This window comes from Prorops nasuta, unplaced genomic scaffold (genome assembly GCF_024137725.1).
Source record: "Prorops nasuta isolate Cenicafe-Biocafe unplaced genomic scaffold, Cenicafe_Pnas_1.2 PNAS00008, whole genome shotgun sequence".
NCBI lineage: Eukaryota > Metazoa > Arthropoda > Insecta > Hymenoptera > Bethylidae > Prorops > Prorops nasuta.
Window position 1 is genome coordinate 699,842 of NW_027116805.1, and position 20,954 is coordinate 720,795.

Sequence of the window (20,954 nt, forward strand, 5' to 3'; positions counted from 1 at the left end):
GATCGGTCGTGAAGCGCAGCTTTGCGCTTTTTACCATGACCCTAATCCAACCTGGTAATAATCGAACGAGTCAGTCAGGTGAGAAAAGGATTTTCGGGTCGCTGAAAAATCCGTCAGGTAAAGGTCTCTGCCGTATCTGTCGTTATCGTCACAGATATACCAGTGTTTAACGACGAACTCTAACTTTGTGCAATGTAGATATAACGCTGAGACCGTTTTTATCCTTCATCTCCTGTCAAATTAAAATTCTTCCACTCCCTATTGCTCCACGCTAGTCCCAATTTTTCCAATCTTGCTTCGTTTTTCAATCTCATCGAAACGAGTCAAACTTTCCACTGATATTCGTACAATTTGCAGGATGTAACTCCATGGGTTTCATATGGAAAAAAATCCAGAGAACGTAATTATTAATTTGATTGCGAATTTGATGGAGAGGTCGATGGGGTGGCTGATCGAAGCTGTCATTGCAATGTTTTATGCTATTGTCGCATTGGTCATTGCAATGATAAAAACGAAGGTGGACGGTCATTCTTCTTCGATGATTGCTTGGTCATCTATATACACATACCCACACGAATCACCAAATATAAATTACACGATCGTTTCTTTGAAAGATAAAGGTTGTATCTACGAGTATCCACTGATCAATAGCCTCTCTGCTACTTTCCCTCTCTCTCTCTCTCTCTCTCTCGTCTTTCATGTCCCATACAGCCAACCAATAATCAAAATCAAAATCCCTTCGCGAACTTTGTAAAAAAACTTGACGAAGCTGATTTTCATGCTATGAGCAAAAAGTTTTCCTAGTATTTTTTGCCAATAGTTAATTATAGTCTGGATTAGCTTGAATCTTTTTTGCACTTGTATAAGCAAGAGCCGGAAAGTAATCAGAAAGCAGTGAAACTGGCAATGACCTTTCCTTGCTCTTCATACTTCTGATTTCAATTTCCTTAGCTCGACAGTATTCTATATTGTCTTGAATCGTTCTACAATCAATCTTAAATCAGTAGTGATTCTCTCTTTTGCGCAATAGTTTGCTTTTGAGAAAAGTGCAATCAGCTATATATATCGCCTGATTGAAAAAATTTCTTCCGTTTTCATAACTTTCCTCTGGAAACTCTTTACGAATTAAATTACAAAAAGTACATAATAGCAGGTGGCTAAAAGTTAAATGTCTTTTCGTGTTCCGTGAATTAATTGGCTTATTAAGCAGGAAGAAAGAATGATAATCGGTGGATCTAAAATACAATAGCGGCTACGAATAATAATGCGAAGACTGAGCTTGAGCTTGAATTTTTCTTTTTCGCGAGCTTTCGCGATCCACGCGAGTTTTCCCTCGACAGAATAACTTGCTTAATACCGAAGAAAAATACTCGAAGCTCGCATTACTCCGTAAAAGAGTGCGAGCTTTAACGGATGTTCGCCTGATTATTCAAGGAAAGTAAACGCAGGGACCGGAACTGGATGATCGAAGGATCTTGGCTACAAGGAGAGAATAAGCTTTCCTGTAACCATTTTAGCAACACTTGATTGGCTCGAGGAATAACAATGAGAAATTTGTCCCATTAGAATGTAGAGTTTACTTTGTTAGGTCAAATTATTAAAGGCACGATTTAGAAAGAGGAATCTTCAAATGTAACTTCTTAGGAAATTTTAATAGGAACATTTTGCTCGTGTAAAAACATATAAAATTTCTTATTTTTCTTTGTTACGTTTCGCCAGGATTAACGACAATCTAAACTACCAGAGTTAAATGTGTCTGTGAAAATCCACAGAGTCAGTTGGATATATCTTATATTGGATATATTTGTGTTAGTGATGAAAGAGTTAGTGTTTATTGACCAATAAATTATTTTTGAAACTGTGCGTTACTGTTTGTGCATATAAAGACGATCTACGCATTGTTGAAGCAAGATATTTCAAGAAATATCCCGTTGATTGGTGAAACGTTTGGATTTTACATCAATGACAAATGAGAGGTAAAGTACTATTAATTTGTAATACAATATATTTAGTTGAGATTTCTTTTAAAAAGTATCAAAAATTAACTTACAAGATAAATCAATCTTTTATACTTCAAGCTTTATATTCATGAGCAAAATTTTTAAAGAAGGAAAAGTCGTGCAAAAGTTTGCACTATGAACTTTTATTTCAAAGTTATTTAACAAAAAACCAAACTAAAAAATGGCGCTTTTCGGTTGGACGGTTGACACTGTAGTTTTTAAGCAATGAGCGACCTACTAATAAGAAAGGGAACACGTAAATGATTTGTATGTATGCGTCGCTCACTTCTTTAATTAACTAGACCCCCTTCTTCTCTGCACTGAAGTCGTGCTCAACACAACGTATTACTAAAAAAAAAAGAAGAAAACTGATCCAATATTACCCTACGTATTACTTTCATTATTGAAAAAAATCCCATTAAATAAAGGAAACGCAATAATGGTTTTATGTAAAATTTAATAGGATCTAATTAGGCAAAAATTATCGTAAGAAATAGTAACGAGAGGTAGAGACGTTGAAGGCAATAAATCAGATTGCATTTTATAGCGCGAATAAATGCGTGCGGATGGATATTGTAAAACGGATTTCGAATGATGATATAAATTGTGGCTATGGGAATGCATCGATCGGTCTTTTATTGAATAAATCGACTGTCGACTTTTTTCACTCTTAATGGATTAGTGGAGGGTTGGAAAATGTTGATGAGAAAGGGGGAAGAAAATAACGCGAAGAGAAAGAATTGGAAAGAGAGAGAGAGAGAGAGAGAGAGAGAGAAAGAAGATTGGAAGGAAATGGTGAGATGTTTCGTACCGACCGGGACAGTGACACGGCGGAGTCACACTTCCGTTTCGCGAGAATTTCCAATCCAACCATGCGCAATCTTTCAATTGTACATTGCGTAATCGACCTTTCAAGTCTCGTATATATAAATGGTGTCCCCTTGTCGTCCACTGGTTAGCCTGCCTGCTCTTCTTCTCCTTCTCGTTCCCCATGATCCTCTTAACTGACGTAAATCGGTCTGTTCTTGGCCGCCTGTCGCGCAAACTTAGATTTATATTGCGTCGACATTGATGCTCAGTTATGTGACTTTAATCCCCTGACCCAAAACTAACTTTTCTCAAAAATATCAGACCTTTCTCTTCTCTTTCCTTTTCTACTCTCTAATTCACTTTGCACAGTTATCTCATTTAGCCCCGTCACCACACTCGGCAACCGATCTTTATTCTTTAAACTAAAAAATAATGATTTATATGCTCAATCTTGTGCCCATCTCTCATTCATTATAAAGCAATGTAAACTTGTATCAAAGCTGAAGCTGTGTACTGTAGAGTAGAAGCGTAAAGTGGTGCTATGTTTATTTATATTTGATAAACCGATATTTTTTCAAAGGACGAAGGTCGCCGTGAGTCGAGGGGCTAGGCACTTGTTATAGTGGTTATCGCAACTGCCTTGGCAGCTTTTGTTATTCCACCCGAATCTATTTCTTGTGTGAAAAAGAGTCTGGCAAAGTAACGACGCTTGTGCGAAACTACCAGCGGTAAAGTTTATGGAACAGCAAAATTTCTTTTGAAATTGAATTTCTTGCCAATGCTTGTTTGATGTAGGCCTGAATTGAATGGCCACTCTGAAGTGAGCGATAACATTACGAAAAAAATGTTTGTCCCTTCGCTCATGCTTTTGCATACGTATATACAGATGGTTTTCGCTTAAAATGACCCTCATATATTCTGTAGAATTCTTATCGAGATTGATCAAAATTTATAGTATTTTAAGATAGTTGTGCACAAATTGTTAATTATTATTTTTACAAATTTTCAAAAAGCAGACACAAAAATATTAATTTCATCAATAACATTATATAGATCAGCTGCATTCTCATGACTGACAATTGAATTACTATTTATAATAATATGAGTATTCACGACTATTTTTGTCGCGATACGTTATACTATGAAGAGAGATATTAAAGTATCGAAGACTGAAAATTCTGCAGGTAGTATATTTCGATACCATAGCTTGCCATTTAACGGCGATTTAGCTGTAACAGTCCTGCCACTGGCAGACGCACCACCATAGCAATTGTGTGCAAGATTTATATCGCGATACACATACTTTCATACTTCTTTCTAAAATATCACGTTTTTACCTGCTATTTACAATAGGCTCGCTTGAAAAACGTGCAATACTATACACATTCATGATTCGAAATTACTTCATAGAGGGCGAGTATGCTTCACGGAAGAATCAGCGAAATAGAGCAAAATGTATATTGCAAAAAAGAGTTGGGTAATAGCGGATTAATTTGACGTGTTTGGCTCTACGTTAATTAATGAAAGTTGTTTAAACTTACGTCCCAAACGACTCTTTAAAGTTTGGTTGAAAGTCGCAGTTACGCCCTGTACATGTAATAAGCGCCTCGTCATGTTAGTTTAGCACGGCCTACCACTATAACCGCGATTAAAAGATGATTAGCAAAAATGGCTCTTATTTTAAGCTCATCATTGTACCCTAAAAATGGAACGATGCAACTAAGAAAAAGCAATTACATTACATAAGAGGTTAAGTTGAGAGGGTTTAAAACATGATTTACAGGAAATATGCAGCTTGCGTCAAGTTATAGGTGTGGGGAAAAAAGCATAACAACGCAGCGAAGCAACGCAAGTGACGTTTGCTCAACCTGGGAGGGGACAGTACTGGTAAACTAATAGCTATTACGTGATGATGCATTTCGACGAATGACAACTTAACGACTGTGTTTCCCCGCCTTAAGCTTAGATGTGTTGCTGCTACATGCATTTGATAAATTAAAGGCGATCGGCAAATGTTGATATTTTTTCAATTACTTTATGAAAAGTATACTGTAGAAATAACAAGAAAAATGAGTATTTCAACTGATGACCAGGATACTGTTTATAAAGTAAAACTATAATTTACAAGTTTATACTATATATATATATATATATATATATATATATATCATTGTTCGATCAACTTGTTTCTTTAGTACTAATAAGGTAGAATGAATTCTGCGAATAACGTCCTGCTAATTAAATTTTCTTACAATACTGGCCCTCTTATTAGTGAAATGATTAATATCTTTAAAAAATAAGCAAATTATTAAAACTGCCTTTTAATTCGAACAATTATCGATGGTTTTTATTTCAATAAATGTAGTAAGCATTTACTTGTATTTATATTATTTATTATAAAAATGACGAATAAGATACTGCATTAGCTAACTCTCTCCTTTATATAAAAATAATTTTTTCAAAGAATTGTGTTTTTCTATCTCTTTAAGATTTTTCGAGTGTTCAATGCTGCATTTTCTTCGGATCTAAGATAAGGTTTTTTTATAAGGGATGGAATAGCAGGTTGCAAATGTGGGGAGAGCGTAAGTGGTCAGTGGGGAATAAGTTGCTGATGGTGGTCAATGGAACTACACGTATACTAATGTTTGCGTGTGTGTGTGCTTGTGCGCATTAGTGGTAGTGCTAATGTTGCAAGGTGCTCGTCTCTGTCTGACTTGCACTGCTCTTCTTCACTAACTATCCTGACTACTTCATTCTTGTCAAGTAGGCGGGGCACAGGTTTGATCAGTCCTCTCTCTACTTCCAATTTGAAACAACTTGGTATACATGTGTCTCATCCTCGAGTTTTGCGCACTCGTGATAAATAAAAAACGTTATGTGCTATCCGCACACATCTTCTACAGTGAACTCTAAAAAACTGTTGTACTTACCAAATTTAACTCCTTTTATTCTCTCATCAGATCTCTACAGTCAGTTAATTTTGTTTATTCTTTATTTTCTGTATACCATTTATCTTTTTAATCCTGCACTAGCTTGATTTGACACTCACTCACATTTTTCATACGACCTTACTAATCCCCTTAGGAAATCGGAAACACAGCTTTCATTTGTTTCATGGTTTATAAAATATTATAGAATTGTTTTGTATTCTTCTCAGAGTCCATTGCTACGATTGCACTAAATTTAACAGATCGGATTATACATATTCAAGGATATGTAAACCACAATTTTCGTTCAAGGTATTCCTGTTTTAACATGGATGATATTGTGATTATGTAATTATTAAGAGCATGACAGGCATCGTGTTTCAATAATTGAAAAATCGCTTCTAGGAAAATGAATCAGGTATTAATATGGAAAAGGTTTATATGTGAGTAGTAGATAAAGGTATACATTCGGATAAGACCTTTATCCTTTTTCCGGATGATTCTTCCTTATTAAATTATTAATCGTACGTGGATTGGAAGTGTTACTGTATCGACAGTGGTAGTCATATAGAGCTCATACAGAACTCGGGGTAGTCCTCGGAAAATTGGTCGGCAAATTTGCTTAACTAGATCCTTGGATATGAGAGTATTATGTATTTACACTGGCTACTCGTAAATTTAATCCTACCCCCTCCCTCTTACCCCTCAAATCCCTTAAAGATGTAATATAGAATATTCCTCTACTAAATTGTTCCAAATATCCATGGCTTTAGGCAGTAGATAACATAAAGTTTATGATATTATAAAATTATTATTGTTATTATTATGCCTATAAAGCAAAATCAATGTATCAATCGATTACTAAAATATTGAAATACCATTCTTTTATTTTCTATATTTTAATAAGAAGTAATAGTTACAGTAACTGCGAAATATTATTTCTACGTAACAAATCTTTCAAATGATGCAAAGTAATGTGAATAAGCTAGTAAAAACCAAGTAAAACTATATACATCATAGTTCGTGTCTACATATTGTTATATGAACCTGTAAGTATAGCGAGCATATCAGCATTTGGGTAAAACAAGCTGGGAGAATGGCGTGTTGACGATGATGATAATAAGCAGTCATCGATAGTCCCACCATATAAATAGACTTTGACGCTGCTCACCATCAAGAATGCCATAAATAAAATGAGTAAAGTTTCCAAGAGGTGACCTTACTTGAAAATACGGTTTTACAGTGAGTTTTTGGTTACCATTTACTTACACTTAATTTTGAACAAAAGAGCAACACAATATTCCAATTATTCATTTAGCTCTACAATTAATCTAATGAATAATATATATATATATATATACATGGTGTTTCATTTTAAACAATCAATTACAAATTAAATATCTGCTGTATAATACGTTTTGAAAAAGTGCTTCAAGTAAAAACAATTCGGTACATTCAGGTCTCACCTTGAATTAATTAAATATAAGATTTACGTGTAATTACATTTTAAACTTGAATAATGGATAGGCCTCTAGGTATCATTCTTTTTTAATAAGAAAATATAAATCTAGAAAGAATACAAATGCTTTAATGAATCTACAGACAGACCTTTAATATCATTTTGCACTCGTTAAACTAAGTGTAAGTCACATTCAGATTCGATCAATTAGTTCATTTGACCCTGTCACCCTTCAGTTATTTTAAAACATATTTTATTATTTTTCAAAACTAACATTCAGTTTAAGAAAAACTACTCGAAGATATTTGTTTAAACAAAAATAACTGTGCTGATACATTATATTAAATTACTCGGCGTCTGCTCATTTAAATTGGTATTACACAGCAATTACATTTTAATTAAAATTGCTTAAATATTGCTTTTCATCTGGTACAGCTTCTCCAGCTTATAGAAATGTTAACACTGAAGTAAGTGGAGGAAGTGCTATTATAGTACTAGTAGCTTTTATGATTGGTTGAAATTAGATTTGCGTGTCGTCTCATTGCAGAGTCTTTGTTCACTGTTTTACGACTGAATTATGCAGTTTTATTCTAAATCTAAATATGTTCATAGACACAAAAAATAGTTGTAATGTAGTAGATAACTTTTGTTCTTAGATTTTGCATAATATATGTTAACACTGGAATTCTTCAATCTACCTCTATCAATATTGATTTCTATATTTAAATCAGAGTACGGACATTAAAGTTTCTCCAGTTTTCTATGTAACTCAATATAGGTATAGTTCCTGTAACAAACTTTTGAAAGACGTTTAACTTCGATTTTCTAAAATCAATTCTACGATTTCCTCTTAGATATCTCTCGAGTTATAAGCCTTCTTTAAAAAAGGACCATAGTATAGAGATTGTAGATATATAATTATTATTATTGTGAATAACGTTTTCTGTTAGATAATAGTTCTAAGAGTAAAAATTTAAGCTAGAAATCATTTTTTTACAAAATTTGAATAGCTTTACAATGAACTTTTCAGTGTTTGTAAAATATTTCCCATCAGATTTTACCAAATATTTTCCTTTATCTAATATTTGTAGTTTTTAACCAAAAATAATTATCATAAATAAAAGAAAAAAACGTAAAATATATACTACATTATTAATACATTTTCTTTAAGATACAAAAATTTGTTTGACAATCTAATGCATGACGTACTGATTAATAAGATATACTGTACATTATAATGGAAGTGAACAGTACGCAGTAGTAAAACATTTGTCTCTGCCAACTCTACTTTAAGCCAAGTTGTAAATGTTTTTGGATGTTTGATAAATTTATATTATCATTGCTTACTGCACCGTCATTTCAAGTCTATCTCCATGAGTATTCAATTTTCCATAAAGAATCGTCCCTAATACGGAATGTAAAATCACTTTTGATGGTATAATGTGCATGGTTCAATTAACAAATAAATTTAAGTGAACTTGTGTGTTAAAATTAACCATCGTAATTTACTTTTCATCTAACGATCAGAAATCATTACAAATAAGATAATTTTAATTGCTAATTGTACAGTAAATATTTTGTAATCATAACACATACTTGCTTACACAATTACTACGTCTATATGCCCAAATAAATTGTAAAAGCTTCTCCACGCGAAATTTAACGCATCGATTTTAGCGAATTCGATACACAAGAATTTTCGACCTAACCAATAAGCATGGTCTCGTTTTTATCGACAAAAATGTAAAAAAAGATCGTTCGCGTTTCCATTTTTCACTTTTAATGGCATAGCTTAATACGTGTAATGGTTATTGTAGCAAAATATTTCTTTTTTAAACAATACGAAACAAAATTGGAAAACTATTGACGATTATCGTTCTGACAAATTTAAAGTAAAAGTTATTATGTAAAAACGAAAAAGTAGGTCGTTAAAAACTACTTGTGTATTCAATCTCATGAAAATCGCTGTGGTGCATTGAATAGCCTTTTTAGATTATTTGTTACTTAATTTTTATAATTCAAATTTCAAAAAATTGATTGTATATCAAATTTTATTAATTTTCAGAACAATTTTATAACGCGACTGAAATGTTTATACCTAGAAGAAAATAAGGGTTTTTCCTATCGAGAAGTTTTTGGATTTTCTTTTAGCTCTACTAATTAGATATATATATATATATATATATATATAGATCATAAAAGATGATGTGAAAATTTAGCGGAGCGTGAAGTGGATAGTCCTTTCGGGGACAATCGCAAGCATTCGGTAACGCGGATAATTTGTAACAATTACTGCGGCAAGGATGAATACGAATTTGTTGGTGGCAAAGATATGCGTTCACAAGTTACCCTGGAACCGAGCCAGTCTTTTAGTTTCTCGCACCATTCATATTTCTCCTTCTTATACGGACATTCAGAGGGATTCGTTCAAGATCTAGTTATAAAGTGGATCCTTCTTTTATTGTGAACTTTCAATGTTCGTAAAGAATTTACCAATCTAAATTCCCTATGGGAATTTACTTTTAAGATTTAACACTATTATTGAAATTGCTGGAATCCACTGGTTAGGATAAATCATTATTAAGCTGAATATCCAACTGTCTTGTTACGAGAGTACTATTCTATTTGGGAACATTTCAAATTATATTTCTTTTAAATTCGACTTTTGTTTGAAGCCAAATTTAATCAGCTTTGACAGGTTTCATTTCTCAAAGCTGATTCATTTTAGTACGAATCATATTTATGAAAAAAATAATCTATGCAAAAGTATCACTCGAATATAATATATATTTTTAAGCGACAGTTTTGTATCTAAAAATAATTAATTTTCGAGAAAAAGTTTGTTTCAATATTCTTTATCATAGTAAATAATGGTATTGTATTATCAGTGTAAAATTTTCTATCAAGAGCAGAGCTTAGAGATTAACTTCGGGGATTGCGATCGTAATAGATATTTTGCACTTATTCGACTTGAAAATAAGGAATTGTTTGGAAGTAGCAGCGCATTTCCGGTGAGAAACTCTCTCTGTTCGAAATAGCAAGGATGCTTTCAGTTTATCCTTGTGTAAGTCCTAGAATTGCGAAAATAAGGGCAGTAGACTGTATATAGAATTGGTCTTACCCCGAAGATTCAAGAATAAATCATAATAAGATACTTTAAATCGAATAAAGCATTTCTTTCAATTTTGCAGTTAAACGTCAATAATATTTTAATAGTTTTAATAAATGATTAAAGTTATAACATTCTGTTTATCGTTTTATCCTCAAGATGTTATATACTCTGGTTTTTCCAAAATGTTTAAACTCATGCGAATCATAAAGATTAGACATTTTTTTGGATGTGTTGAGGTAATTCGATGCAAAAGAATCAATAATTCAGAATGCATCTTTATACTAGGATCCATGAGGTTAACACCTATCTTTATAAACGTTCAAGGTTATTTATGTTAACCTTGAATTATGCTTACCTATCCATAGCATAAGTGCGACGACGCGAAGCTGGTCAATTTACAAGCCGTTCGGGATCGTTTCAAGCGTTAAAAACGTTGGAGAAAAATAAGATTAGAAAAATTGTTGGAAGCATTGAGGAAATAAGGTGGAAAAGATGCAATAATTCTGAATGCAACTCTACGATCCATGGGATTAATATCTATCTTTATAAATGATCAAGGATATTTATGACAACCTTGAATTATTATGCTTACCTACCGCTTGAAACTCTGCTGGGAGACTGTCGGAAATTTAACATTGAATTTATGAGATTTTGTCGCCTCATTTTTCAACAACGCCTACGGCGATTGTTCCGAAATTTCATTGTCTAATCGAATTTAAGACACTAGCGCTCCTCGGCTTATACGAAACTCGATCCTATAATAAGCAAAAGTTAATCTGCTTTGGAAAGCTCGATTTATTATATTATTAGACATTACCAAAACATTAATCAGAAAATAAATTAGCGTTTGATATTTTGTCAAATTGTATTTCAAGCTGTATTTTTGTTGTGCTTTCTTGGGAGTTAAAGTATGCTCATTATTTTGTTATTATAAATATATTATTTTACATCACATATCACTTTCGATTAAACCATCAAACAATCTCCGGAAGTCTTTTAACTTTCGCGCGTAAGGTTTCATTGTTCTTTGCTGCTTCATCGAACTTTCGCGTTATCTGACAGGATCCTTTTTCACAAGTTTTCAATATTGAACAGAATTCAAAGTTCTCTGCCAGGAATTCACAGATTAAATTTTTCGTTTCGTTTTTCCATGGTGCTTTTACTGTAGCTTGTTAAATTTTCATATAGAAAGGAAAAAAATGAATATATTTTAATATTGAAGTAATAAATTAAGATAGGATTCAACGATATGACATATCTATTCTAAAATTGGATGCCACGGAGTGCTGAAAGATTAAATCTACCCTTTTCAAGGTTACATATGTCACTTAATTCTATAATATCCTTATCAATATTTATAAATATAAATTATTTTTATGTCTGCACAAATCTTGGTAAAACTCTTAAATCTTATTCCAATTTTATTTTTGAATAATCAATATTTACTGGAACTGACGGATCTTTCGGGTATAAGAATTTCCGTAGCAGCGAATCAAGTTGTGTATATTATCTATTTTATTCTCATAGAAGCCTTCACTGCCTAAATATGTATACTTACATTTTACGTTTATTATGGAATTTATTCTACGCTAATTAACTGTCCATAATGCGTAAATGAAGATGTTCTGAAATTTATGATATAATGCGACTTCCTTATACATATCGGTTTTGATAAACCAATATATCATGTAGTAGCTAGCTGCTACGCACATTGTAAAATAATTAAAAAGAAAAAATATAACAACAGTCGTGGGGGCTACTTTATATGCTATAATTATCGTTATAAATCTACATTAGATTGCAAAAAACAGCTTTATAGTAATTACTACGAAATTGTCGTGATTTTTGCAAAAAAGTATCACTACGCTTATTATTATATACATACGTGAAAATAAAAACTAAAGCTGGGCAACGTTCACTTGTCTCGTAAATGGGCACACAGTGAAAGAATTAACCCATTTTTAACCCGATTTGCTCTGAATTGTTCCACGTTAAATAATGCTGTTATAAAATTTTTATTATTTTTCAGTATAGAATATAACAAACTGCATTACCTAAAATCTAACAAATCTTTATTCTTTAACAACGATACTCATCACAACAAAACTCTTTACATATATGTTTGTACATGGCAGCCAGATCCAAAAGGGGTAATAACGATCCTTGTAATGAATAGTTGAGTATACTGTCTTGAAAATATCAATATGTTTATGTATAGCCTAATTTCAATTAAACCTCTGTTCCATGCTCTGAATCATGCAAATATGCATAAAAAATATTTGGCGTATAGATATTTATGTAAATATACGAAGGCATGGAAAGGAAACTGTACTTAGCTGCAGAAAAATTCGACGACACTTTATGATAAGAGACTTTCTAAAATCGACTTTTATCTAGGTCGAACCACTTAGAAAATAGAAATAGTTCACTTTATACAAGAGATAAAACTTTCTCAAAAGTTAATAATATTTTAATAAATTTTGTAAACGTGTACTATATTTAAGAGTATTTATTGATTTTATAGATTTTTAATAAATGGAAAGGCATGGGCTACAGGTATGCATGATATTTTTAGCAGATTCGTTGACTCTGTTTATTAAATTCTGTTAATATTTACGCACAGTATTTTGTTTTCTAATTACAAATACAATTGATAAAGCGTATTAAATGAGATATAAATAAGATTTACGTGAAAGCGATCGATGTGTAGTAGTGGGTCACACCTGAGATGATTTTATTTGTTCCTTGCGATGCCAACTACAGACGTTGTTTTCGTTTAATAGCTAAAGCAATTAACGGATGCGGCGTCGGAACGGAGCACGTTCTGGAACAAAGACAAAGCTTACTTATCAGATAGTTGGAGTTAAACGAAACGTGGTGGAATAATCCAACTGAGTTATCCTCCAATGCTCACTTATTCCATCGATTGATCGGCCAGTTCAATACTCCCTGATTGTTCTGCCTTTCGCTCAACTCACGCTGTCCCCTTATATCCCTTAAAACCTGCGTCCTGCAAAGAAAACAATTACATTTGTGTCTTCCCGGTAGAACCACTGTCATCAATGATGGAATGAAACTTACATGTGTGATTTTGAAATTTCAGTCCATTAAAACTTTTCACATCGTTTAAATATACTAAACAAGTTCTATTCACATGTTCCGAAAGCTAATGACGCAATTACCAAATCAATAAGTCATTACAATACGTTTAGCACATTGACTATAATGTATGTTTTTGTTTTCACAGCTGTATAGGACCATGCGTATTATTAAACGTAGAAACTATGAGGCATACATGGCCCACGATGTTGCACGTGGCCGAAACTGCGTTGGGCATTAATGTGTTAATCAACGTTACAATAATTATACTTCTATTCATGTTCCTCTTATAACTTCATATAGTTTTTTATCCAAATTTATATTTTGTGGAAGACGGTTAATTGAAGTGGTATTTTATGCGAACCAACAAGTGCTGAACACGAATGTTTAAAAAAGAAATTAGTTCTCTGACGATACATCATGCTTTGTGGCCGAGTTAAAGCTTTCGACACTTATATTGGGTTTAAGTGATCAGTTTGGTCGCTGAAGGTCTAAATTGCTTGTCCTCTGGCAAGATGAATGATGCAGGTCCGAAAGAGCTAAATCAAATGGGACTTTTAAGAAGGTGACGCTCACTAGACGTGATCCTAATGAGAAAAAACGTGAGATTTGTCAAAATCTATAGTGATTGCTTTTGCTTGGTTTAAACTAAATTCTAGTTATAGCTAGAAAGGGGAAATGGGTAAGAGAGAGAGAGAGAGAGAGAGAGCAAAATAATTTGGATGAAATATCATGAAATTGAAATTCTTTATACATTATATCTTGAGATTTTGAAGAACAAATCGTAATGGTATGAATAAGCTTAGGAATATACTATATTTTAAAAGGAGGTTTGTGGACATTGTTATACCTTGTATAGTGTTCAATAAAGACGTGTTTATACAACAAAGGTGGAGAAGGTGGGACGTAATATACTCCTTCAAAAATAAAAAAAATCATAATAATCACTACATATGGTAGTATAAGTCAGTTGAAGTAATAATTATAGCTCAATATGTCAAGAATTATACCTCCTTTTAAAAAAAAAAAATTAATATGGATTATCTTTCTTCGATAAGTATACATAGTGTGTTTACATGTTAAAAGTACTTGCTAAATTGTCTACAAAAATAACAGACTAAGCAGAACTTTAACATGGTATTATGGCTTTTTTATTGATCGTATTTGCAGCTCCACCAACTTTTATGATGTGATCAAGGTGCACTATGTTTGCATATAAGTAGTAAAAGCATAGGCTTGGTCAGCCGCGATATCCATGCAAAATATGATTCTTCGTGTATAAGTTAATTATATGATTTGCCATAAATTTAATGCTTTTACTTTATTTTAACAAACAGTAGCTTCTTTTCTTGAACACTGAAACTCCTAGAAATTCCGATTTTGTGACGTCACTAATTGAGTTATAGACAGATTCATATTACAATCACTTGAATTCAAAAGGGAGTAATTAATGGCTTTATAGTGTACTGTATTATTAAAAATGTTGGCAATGGTTGCTTTCTGCTTCCATTTAAGCAATACTTAACTCAATCAATAACGCAAACTCGGTTAATGACGTTACGACTGAGAATTAACTGAGTTTTGGTGTTAAAGTAGTTACTATGCGAATTGCCAATTCTTAAGAATTCATTTAAATTTCAAAAATCATTAGAAGAAGGTAATATTACATCTTTATATTTCAAATTGATCAACCTTCAGTTTTACAAGCAAAAAAAAACTGTAATTTTAATACACTCTTCGTATATGTTTAGACAGCAGAATGGCAGATTTATTCATTTCAAATAGCAGACCGGCTCTTATTATTTAAATGGAAAAACCAAGGAATTTAGAACAAAATAGCATCAATTTATAAATAAAAGTATGAATATTGTAGTACAGTAACTATATATACTTTAAAAAAATAGTATATGTATCTTACGGTAGATCATAAGATTTTATAAGTAATTTTATTGATTATGATTAGAAATTATCAGTGAAACGATTATAATCTCTGAATTTTTTTATAATTTTAAAATATATTAATACTTATAACTAAATTACTAAAAGGCAGTCAGCTGTGGGAAAATTGAATTCATCTTATCTACTTTAGTAATAATTTTTATATCTTTTTAGGTAATACATTGATAAAAGTATAGAAATATATGAAAGTATTGGACACAAAGATTACAGTATTTAATTTAGCTAGAAAAAGTTATGTTCTACGACAGCATAAAATCAGAAACTTAACAGATATAGTAAAGCTTAGAAGTGTTACGACCACACTTATCGTTTAATGTCTTAGAATCAAGTCGTCAGGGGTTTTGATATTATTCTCAACATATATTTAAATGTGATAAGAGACGAGACAAAGAGGAATAATCTTTGAGTTAGTGTTATAACATGTACTTTAGAGAAGATAATCCGTTTTTATAAACCTATTAATTCTTCACGATATGAATATTTTTTGGGACGAAGTAGTGGAAGATAATAAAGTAGAATAGTATAATCATTTCTATATTATTATTCCTATATAGAGAGGCGTAATAATAGCTCTGTATATACAGATCACAATTTGAAATTGCATGGTGCAAATTATGGATTAGATTTATAATGAACGCCGTTTGCTTTGGCAAGTATTGGATTTGTATTGGTAGTAGTTGATTGCTTGGGGACCACTAGACTTATTTTTATGAACGAACAATCACGAGGATCGTTAAACATCTCAGTAGAGATAAACGAGGCAGTTGGTGGTGTATGAGTATAATGGCTAGTGGAATGAACGAACAAAGTAGAAGTCGTAAGGTTAACTTATTTTCGATACTGCCTTCTTTAGCTATATATAAAATGTTGCAATTTAAAGAAATATAAGGTTTGTTATAAAAGTTAGATGGGATTTAATGATTCTTTTTAATTGAAATAGCTTAAACGTAATTCCACTTTAAATGGATTGAGCATACCTGAAATTTAAAAGCGCAGCTTCGAAGCAGATATTTTATTTACTGACACGGTTATTCTGAAATTTACGAAAAATTTAATTTATATATCAAGTCTTAATAAAGCAAAAAATATTCGATTTGTCGTAACTTTAGTAAACAATAAGAATTGGTAAAGCTTTAGTTTTGTTTTAAAACGAAGATAAGGCTTAGAACTTTATGCCTTTTTATTTGGATAAGATCTAGATAAGGGCATGGTCTCAATTACGAGAAATTACGGAAGCAAACACATTAAAAATTTATGATTCACATAGTACTTTTAATTAATTTCAATTAAAATCCTCAGTAAAAGCTATTTTTCCCTATAAATCTTTTATGTCACATTTTTGTCAAGATGTGCAAGATCTACAGTGATATGGCGACTCGGCTTATACAAACGGCTTATATGGCCAATTGTTTCAAAATCGTTTAAGTGTGCGTTTGTATATATGGTACCCGCCGAGTCAGCACTTCGCTTTATATGCCACGACCCTAAATTGAATAAGCAAAATAACGTTTTAATCTGATTATGAAAATTATTTTGAAATAGATGACTGATTTGAAAACTGTTTAAATTGTTTCAGCTATTACAAGTAACCAGGAATGCAACTTTTCACGAAGGACCAGTGTCACCAATCAGAAACACAGTGTATTGCTCGTAGCAGTAATTGAAATCAAATATTTAAGAAAAAATGCTTCCAGAAGAAAATCTGGTAAGGTTTCGTAATTTTCTTCTAATTTATGAACTACATCAGAGTAACAAAAAATTATCACTATTCCTCGATGTATTTGGAGAAAAGCTTCTTCCCAGTATTAGAAGAGTGACAAATTGTCTTCCACAAATTCAATGAAATTCCACTATGGTGAAAAAAACTCTAAATCAGCGGATCGTAACTAAATTCTCCACTATACCAGGATGAACGCGAAAACTAAAAGTAGGTTAGGAGTTTAAAGAGTGCATAAATAAAACCTAAATTTCTCTTTATAATCCTAAATTGACGAACTCTACAAAGAAAGTATAATTTCCAGGACAGCTTTCGAACTACGTTTACTGAAGAAGAGAAGAAGAGAGGAAGAAAAAAAGGAGCAATTAAAATTGAATGCACTTTCGATACACAAAATTGTGCTAGGGCTCAAACTGAAAAGAAAAAATATGATATGAATATAATATATACAAAATTGAATATCGTTACTGTTGAATTACAAAAACGTACGGGGAAGAAAGAAAAATAGAAGAAGAAGTAATAAAATAGAAGCAAAGAAGGAAAAGAAAAATTAAACACGACGGGAATCTAAGAAGGAAGAAGAGAAGAAGGCTGTGGAAAAGCAAGAAGCGAAGAGGAGTAGAGTGTTCGAGGATAAAAATGCGAAGGCAGACGAGAGAAAAGGAGAAGATTGGTGTGAACGAGAGGGTTGGTGGTCCAATGACTTGATGTAGTAGATCGAATATTGCATTGGGTGTGTGTGTGTGTGTGTGCGACAGAGGAGGCGAAGCAGGAGGAATGAGAGGAGGAAGGTGGATCGTGGGATAGTTTTATGGGCTGGAAAGAGAAAAGATGAACGAAAGCGAGGTATACCTGTTCAGTTGGGATGACGAGGCAAACGCAGAGAGCAAAATCGATCTGAATCGGACCTATTACAACGCTAGCTACGTCGGGGAGAAGAACACCAGTTACGAGGATTTGTGGAACCTGGCGACTGATCGTGCAGGTCTGGCAGTGGTCCTCTTCTTATTCTCGGTTGCAACGGTGTTCGGGAACACCCTGGTGATCCTGGCCGTCGTTAGGGAGCGTTATCTTCACACTGCTACCAATTATTTCGTGACGTCATTAGCGTTCGCAGACTGCTTGGTGGGTCTGGTGGTGATGCCTTTCAGTGCGATTTACGAGGTACTGGAGAACAGGTGGTTGTTCACGACAGACTGGTGCGACGTGTGGCGATCGCTGGACGTTCTCTTCTCAACGGCCTCCATTCTAAATCTGTGTGTGATCAGCCTGGACCGATACTGGGCCATCACCGATCCTTTCACCTATCCCACCAGGATGAGCAGGAAACGTGCCGCGATACTCATTGCTATTGTTTGGATCTGCTCAAGCGCCATATCCTTCCCAGCTATAGCGTGGTGGAGGGCAGCTAGGACAGAAGTGCCAAAGGACAAGTGCCCTTTCACGGAAAATCTTGGCTACTTAATATTCTCATCGACGATTAGTTTCTACTTACCGTTGTTCGTCATGGTCTGCACGTATTATCGTATCTACAGAGCTGCGGTTATACAGACCAGGAGCCTGAAATTAGGCACCAAACAGATCATGATGCCGTCCGGAGAACTCGAGCTTACGCTAAGGATACATCGGGGTGGTGGTACGAACGTAACAGATGCGAGACATCTATTCAGAACGGCCTCGAGCACCCCCGAGGACCTGCAGGACCTGGAGGAACCTCTCACAGCTCTTCACAATAATGGACTCACCAGGGTACCATCGACGAGGATCAACAATAAGCAACATTTAGGCAAAAACTTTTCTCTTTCGAGGAAACTAGCCAAGTTTGCCAAGGAAAAGAAGGCTGCCAAGACACTGGGAATCGTTATGGGAGTCTTTATCATTTGTTGGTTACCTTTCTTCGTAGTGAATCTCTGGTCTGGAATCTGCACCAAGTGCATCTGGCAGGAGGAAATTGTCTCCGCTGCCGTCACGTGGCTTGGCTGGATCAACAGCGGTATGAATCCTGTTATCTATGCTTGCTGGAGCAGGGATTTTAGAAGGTAAGTTTCTCTCTAGCATCTCCTCCTAAATTCAATTTTACTGATACATCGTTCTCGAATAATATACTTAATTATAACGAAATTCGATTGTTTTAACGCTATTTAAGTAATGTTTCGAGATTAATACATTTATATTGTTTTGACAAATGTTTGAATGATTAAAGTTTATATCGGTAACATTTTATCATTCGAATGTGAGTTTTTCTTTTAAATTTACTTTTCTATATTTGTTTCATGTATTCGAATATTTAAATGGATTTTTAACTGCGTTTAGTTGTTTATAAGATGATGCAAACGAAGTATTATTTATGTATAACAAACATCAGAGTGAGTCATGCAGCATAATGGAATTGTATCGAAGACATTGATTTCTCGATTGTTCGTTAAAATGGTAATTCCGGGAGAAAAACTAAGAAACTTTCAGCTTTCTTAGTTGATAAAGGAAATAACTTTGGAAAGCTTTCATATTATCGATGAAAATCCTTTCTGAAGACCAGTTAATATTGTTCTAAATAACTTCAATAATCACGTTAATCGTAAGGAAATACATGTAATAGAATTTTTGTAAACTCAATTGAATTACAACTAGAGATCGAGTCAGCATTTTCACGAATTTCAAAGTTTCTAACCATCTGAGTTAGCAGTATTTACGTAATGCCATTCGAACTCCACTGAAACCTGCTGCCTCTTACTTTCTGATCTTCTAATCCCCCTCCCCCCATCCCTCCCTCTTTCTCTATCTATCTAAAATGACCAAGAATTTGGTACTCTCCAATTCAATATGACCAATTTCGCTATCGGGATATTATATTAAATGATAGTAAAGTTCATTCATCAATTGAATTTTATAACCATCAAGTAAGTTTCCTTTTGATGAAGAAATGCTTCTGTAGATATTGCACAGTTGTCAGTTTCTCGACTTTCTGAAAAGAGGGGTTTCGATGGAAAAAGAGGAAGGATGTGTACGAACCATGATACATAACGCAATATATATACATATATATATGCAATTTGTTAAAAAATTCATGTCCTTTTTTTAAAATGACATGTTTCTCCGGAGTAACGTTGAAATGTGTTTATGAAACTTCACATTACATTTTTGAACAATTTTTCGTGGATTATACCAAACTGTATTAAGACTAAATCTTCAAAGTTTCCAAGGAATTTCCTTATATTAATCACATAAATAATCTAGATTAAACTATGCGCAATTTAAATTTTATTTAATAAATAAGTTTTAAATTTGACAGTACACACATACACATATCGCATTGAAAGAGAAACACATCGATTAACCCACTTTTACTATCGTCTCTGAGCATCTCCTAATGCAAAGCTTTCTGGGCTTATGAATTAAATGGTCCTTAATTTAAGTGATTGCAAAATCATTTAACGGGTTGCTACAATATTGTTGTTTTATATAGAAATTTTGTCCAGTTTTCATGGAATTTTACTCACTATAAAACACTTTTGAATAACTAAGTCAATTAACTATGAAATAATTTCATTGACATAGTGAAAGAGTTAAATAATCAAGAAAAATGTCTATTATGAACGATAATCAAAGATTAATGTAGTAATGATTTTTCAACATTTTCCTTTATAATTGACATCTTATTTTGCGAGATCACTGGCAATTGACTTAAACTTAACTAATAAGCACAGAGTTTAATTGCTTTATTATAACAACTAACCACCTTAATTATCTTCTCGGTGTAAAGTTTGTCAAGAGGATAATAACTTATTCAATCCTACGAGAAATAAACTTTTCAATTAATGAGGTAATCGTGTTTATATGGTGAAAGAAACCAGTGGGAAATGTAAAAGTCTTA

At 33.1% G+C, this 20,954-nt stretch overlaps 1 protein-coding gene across 3 annotated transcripts in view; it reads left to right on the plus strand.

Annotated features, from left to right (window-relative positions):
- Dop1R2 (dopamine receptor 2) overlaps nucleotides 1-20,954 on the plus strand; it is an 89,549-nt gene that overhangs the window by 3,622 nt on the left and 64,973 nt on the right. For 2 of the 3 annotated variants that reach the window (XR_010822961.1, XM_066730552.1), the window contains exons 2-3: nucleotides 1,720-1,976; nucleotides 16,943-19,122. Coding sequence is in view for 2 of the 3 variants with exons in the window: in XM_066730552.1 (XP_066586649.1) it covers nucleotides 17,915-19,122 (1,208 nt within the window). In the remaining variant the exon portion in view is untranslated. The remainder of the gene's footprint in view (nucleotides 1-1,719; nucleotides 1,977-16,942; nucleotides 19,123-20,954) is intronic. The other variant, XM_066730553.1, reaches the window with a different exon arrangement.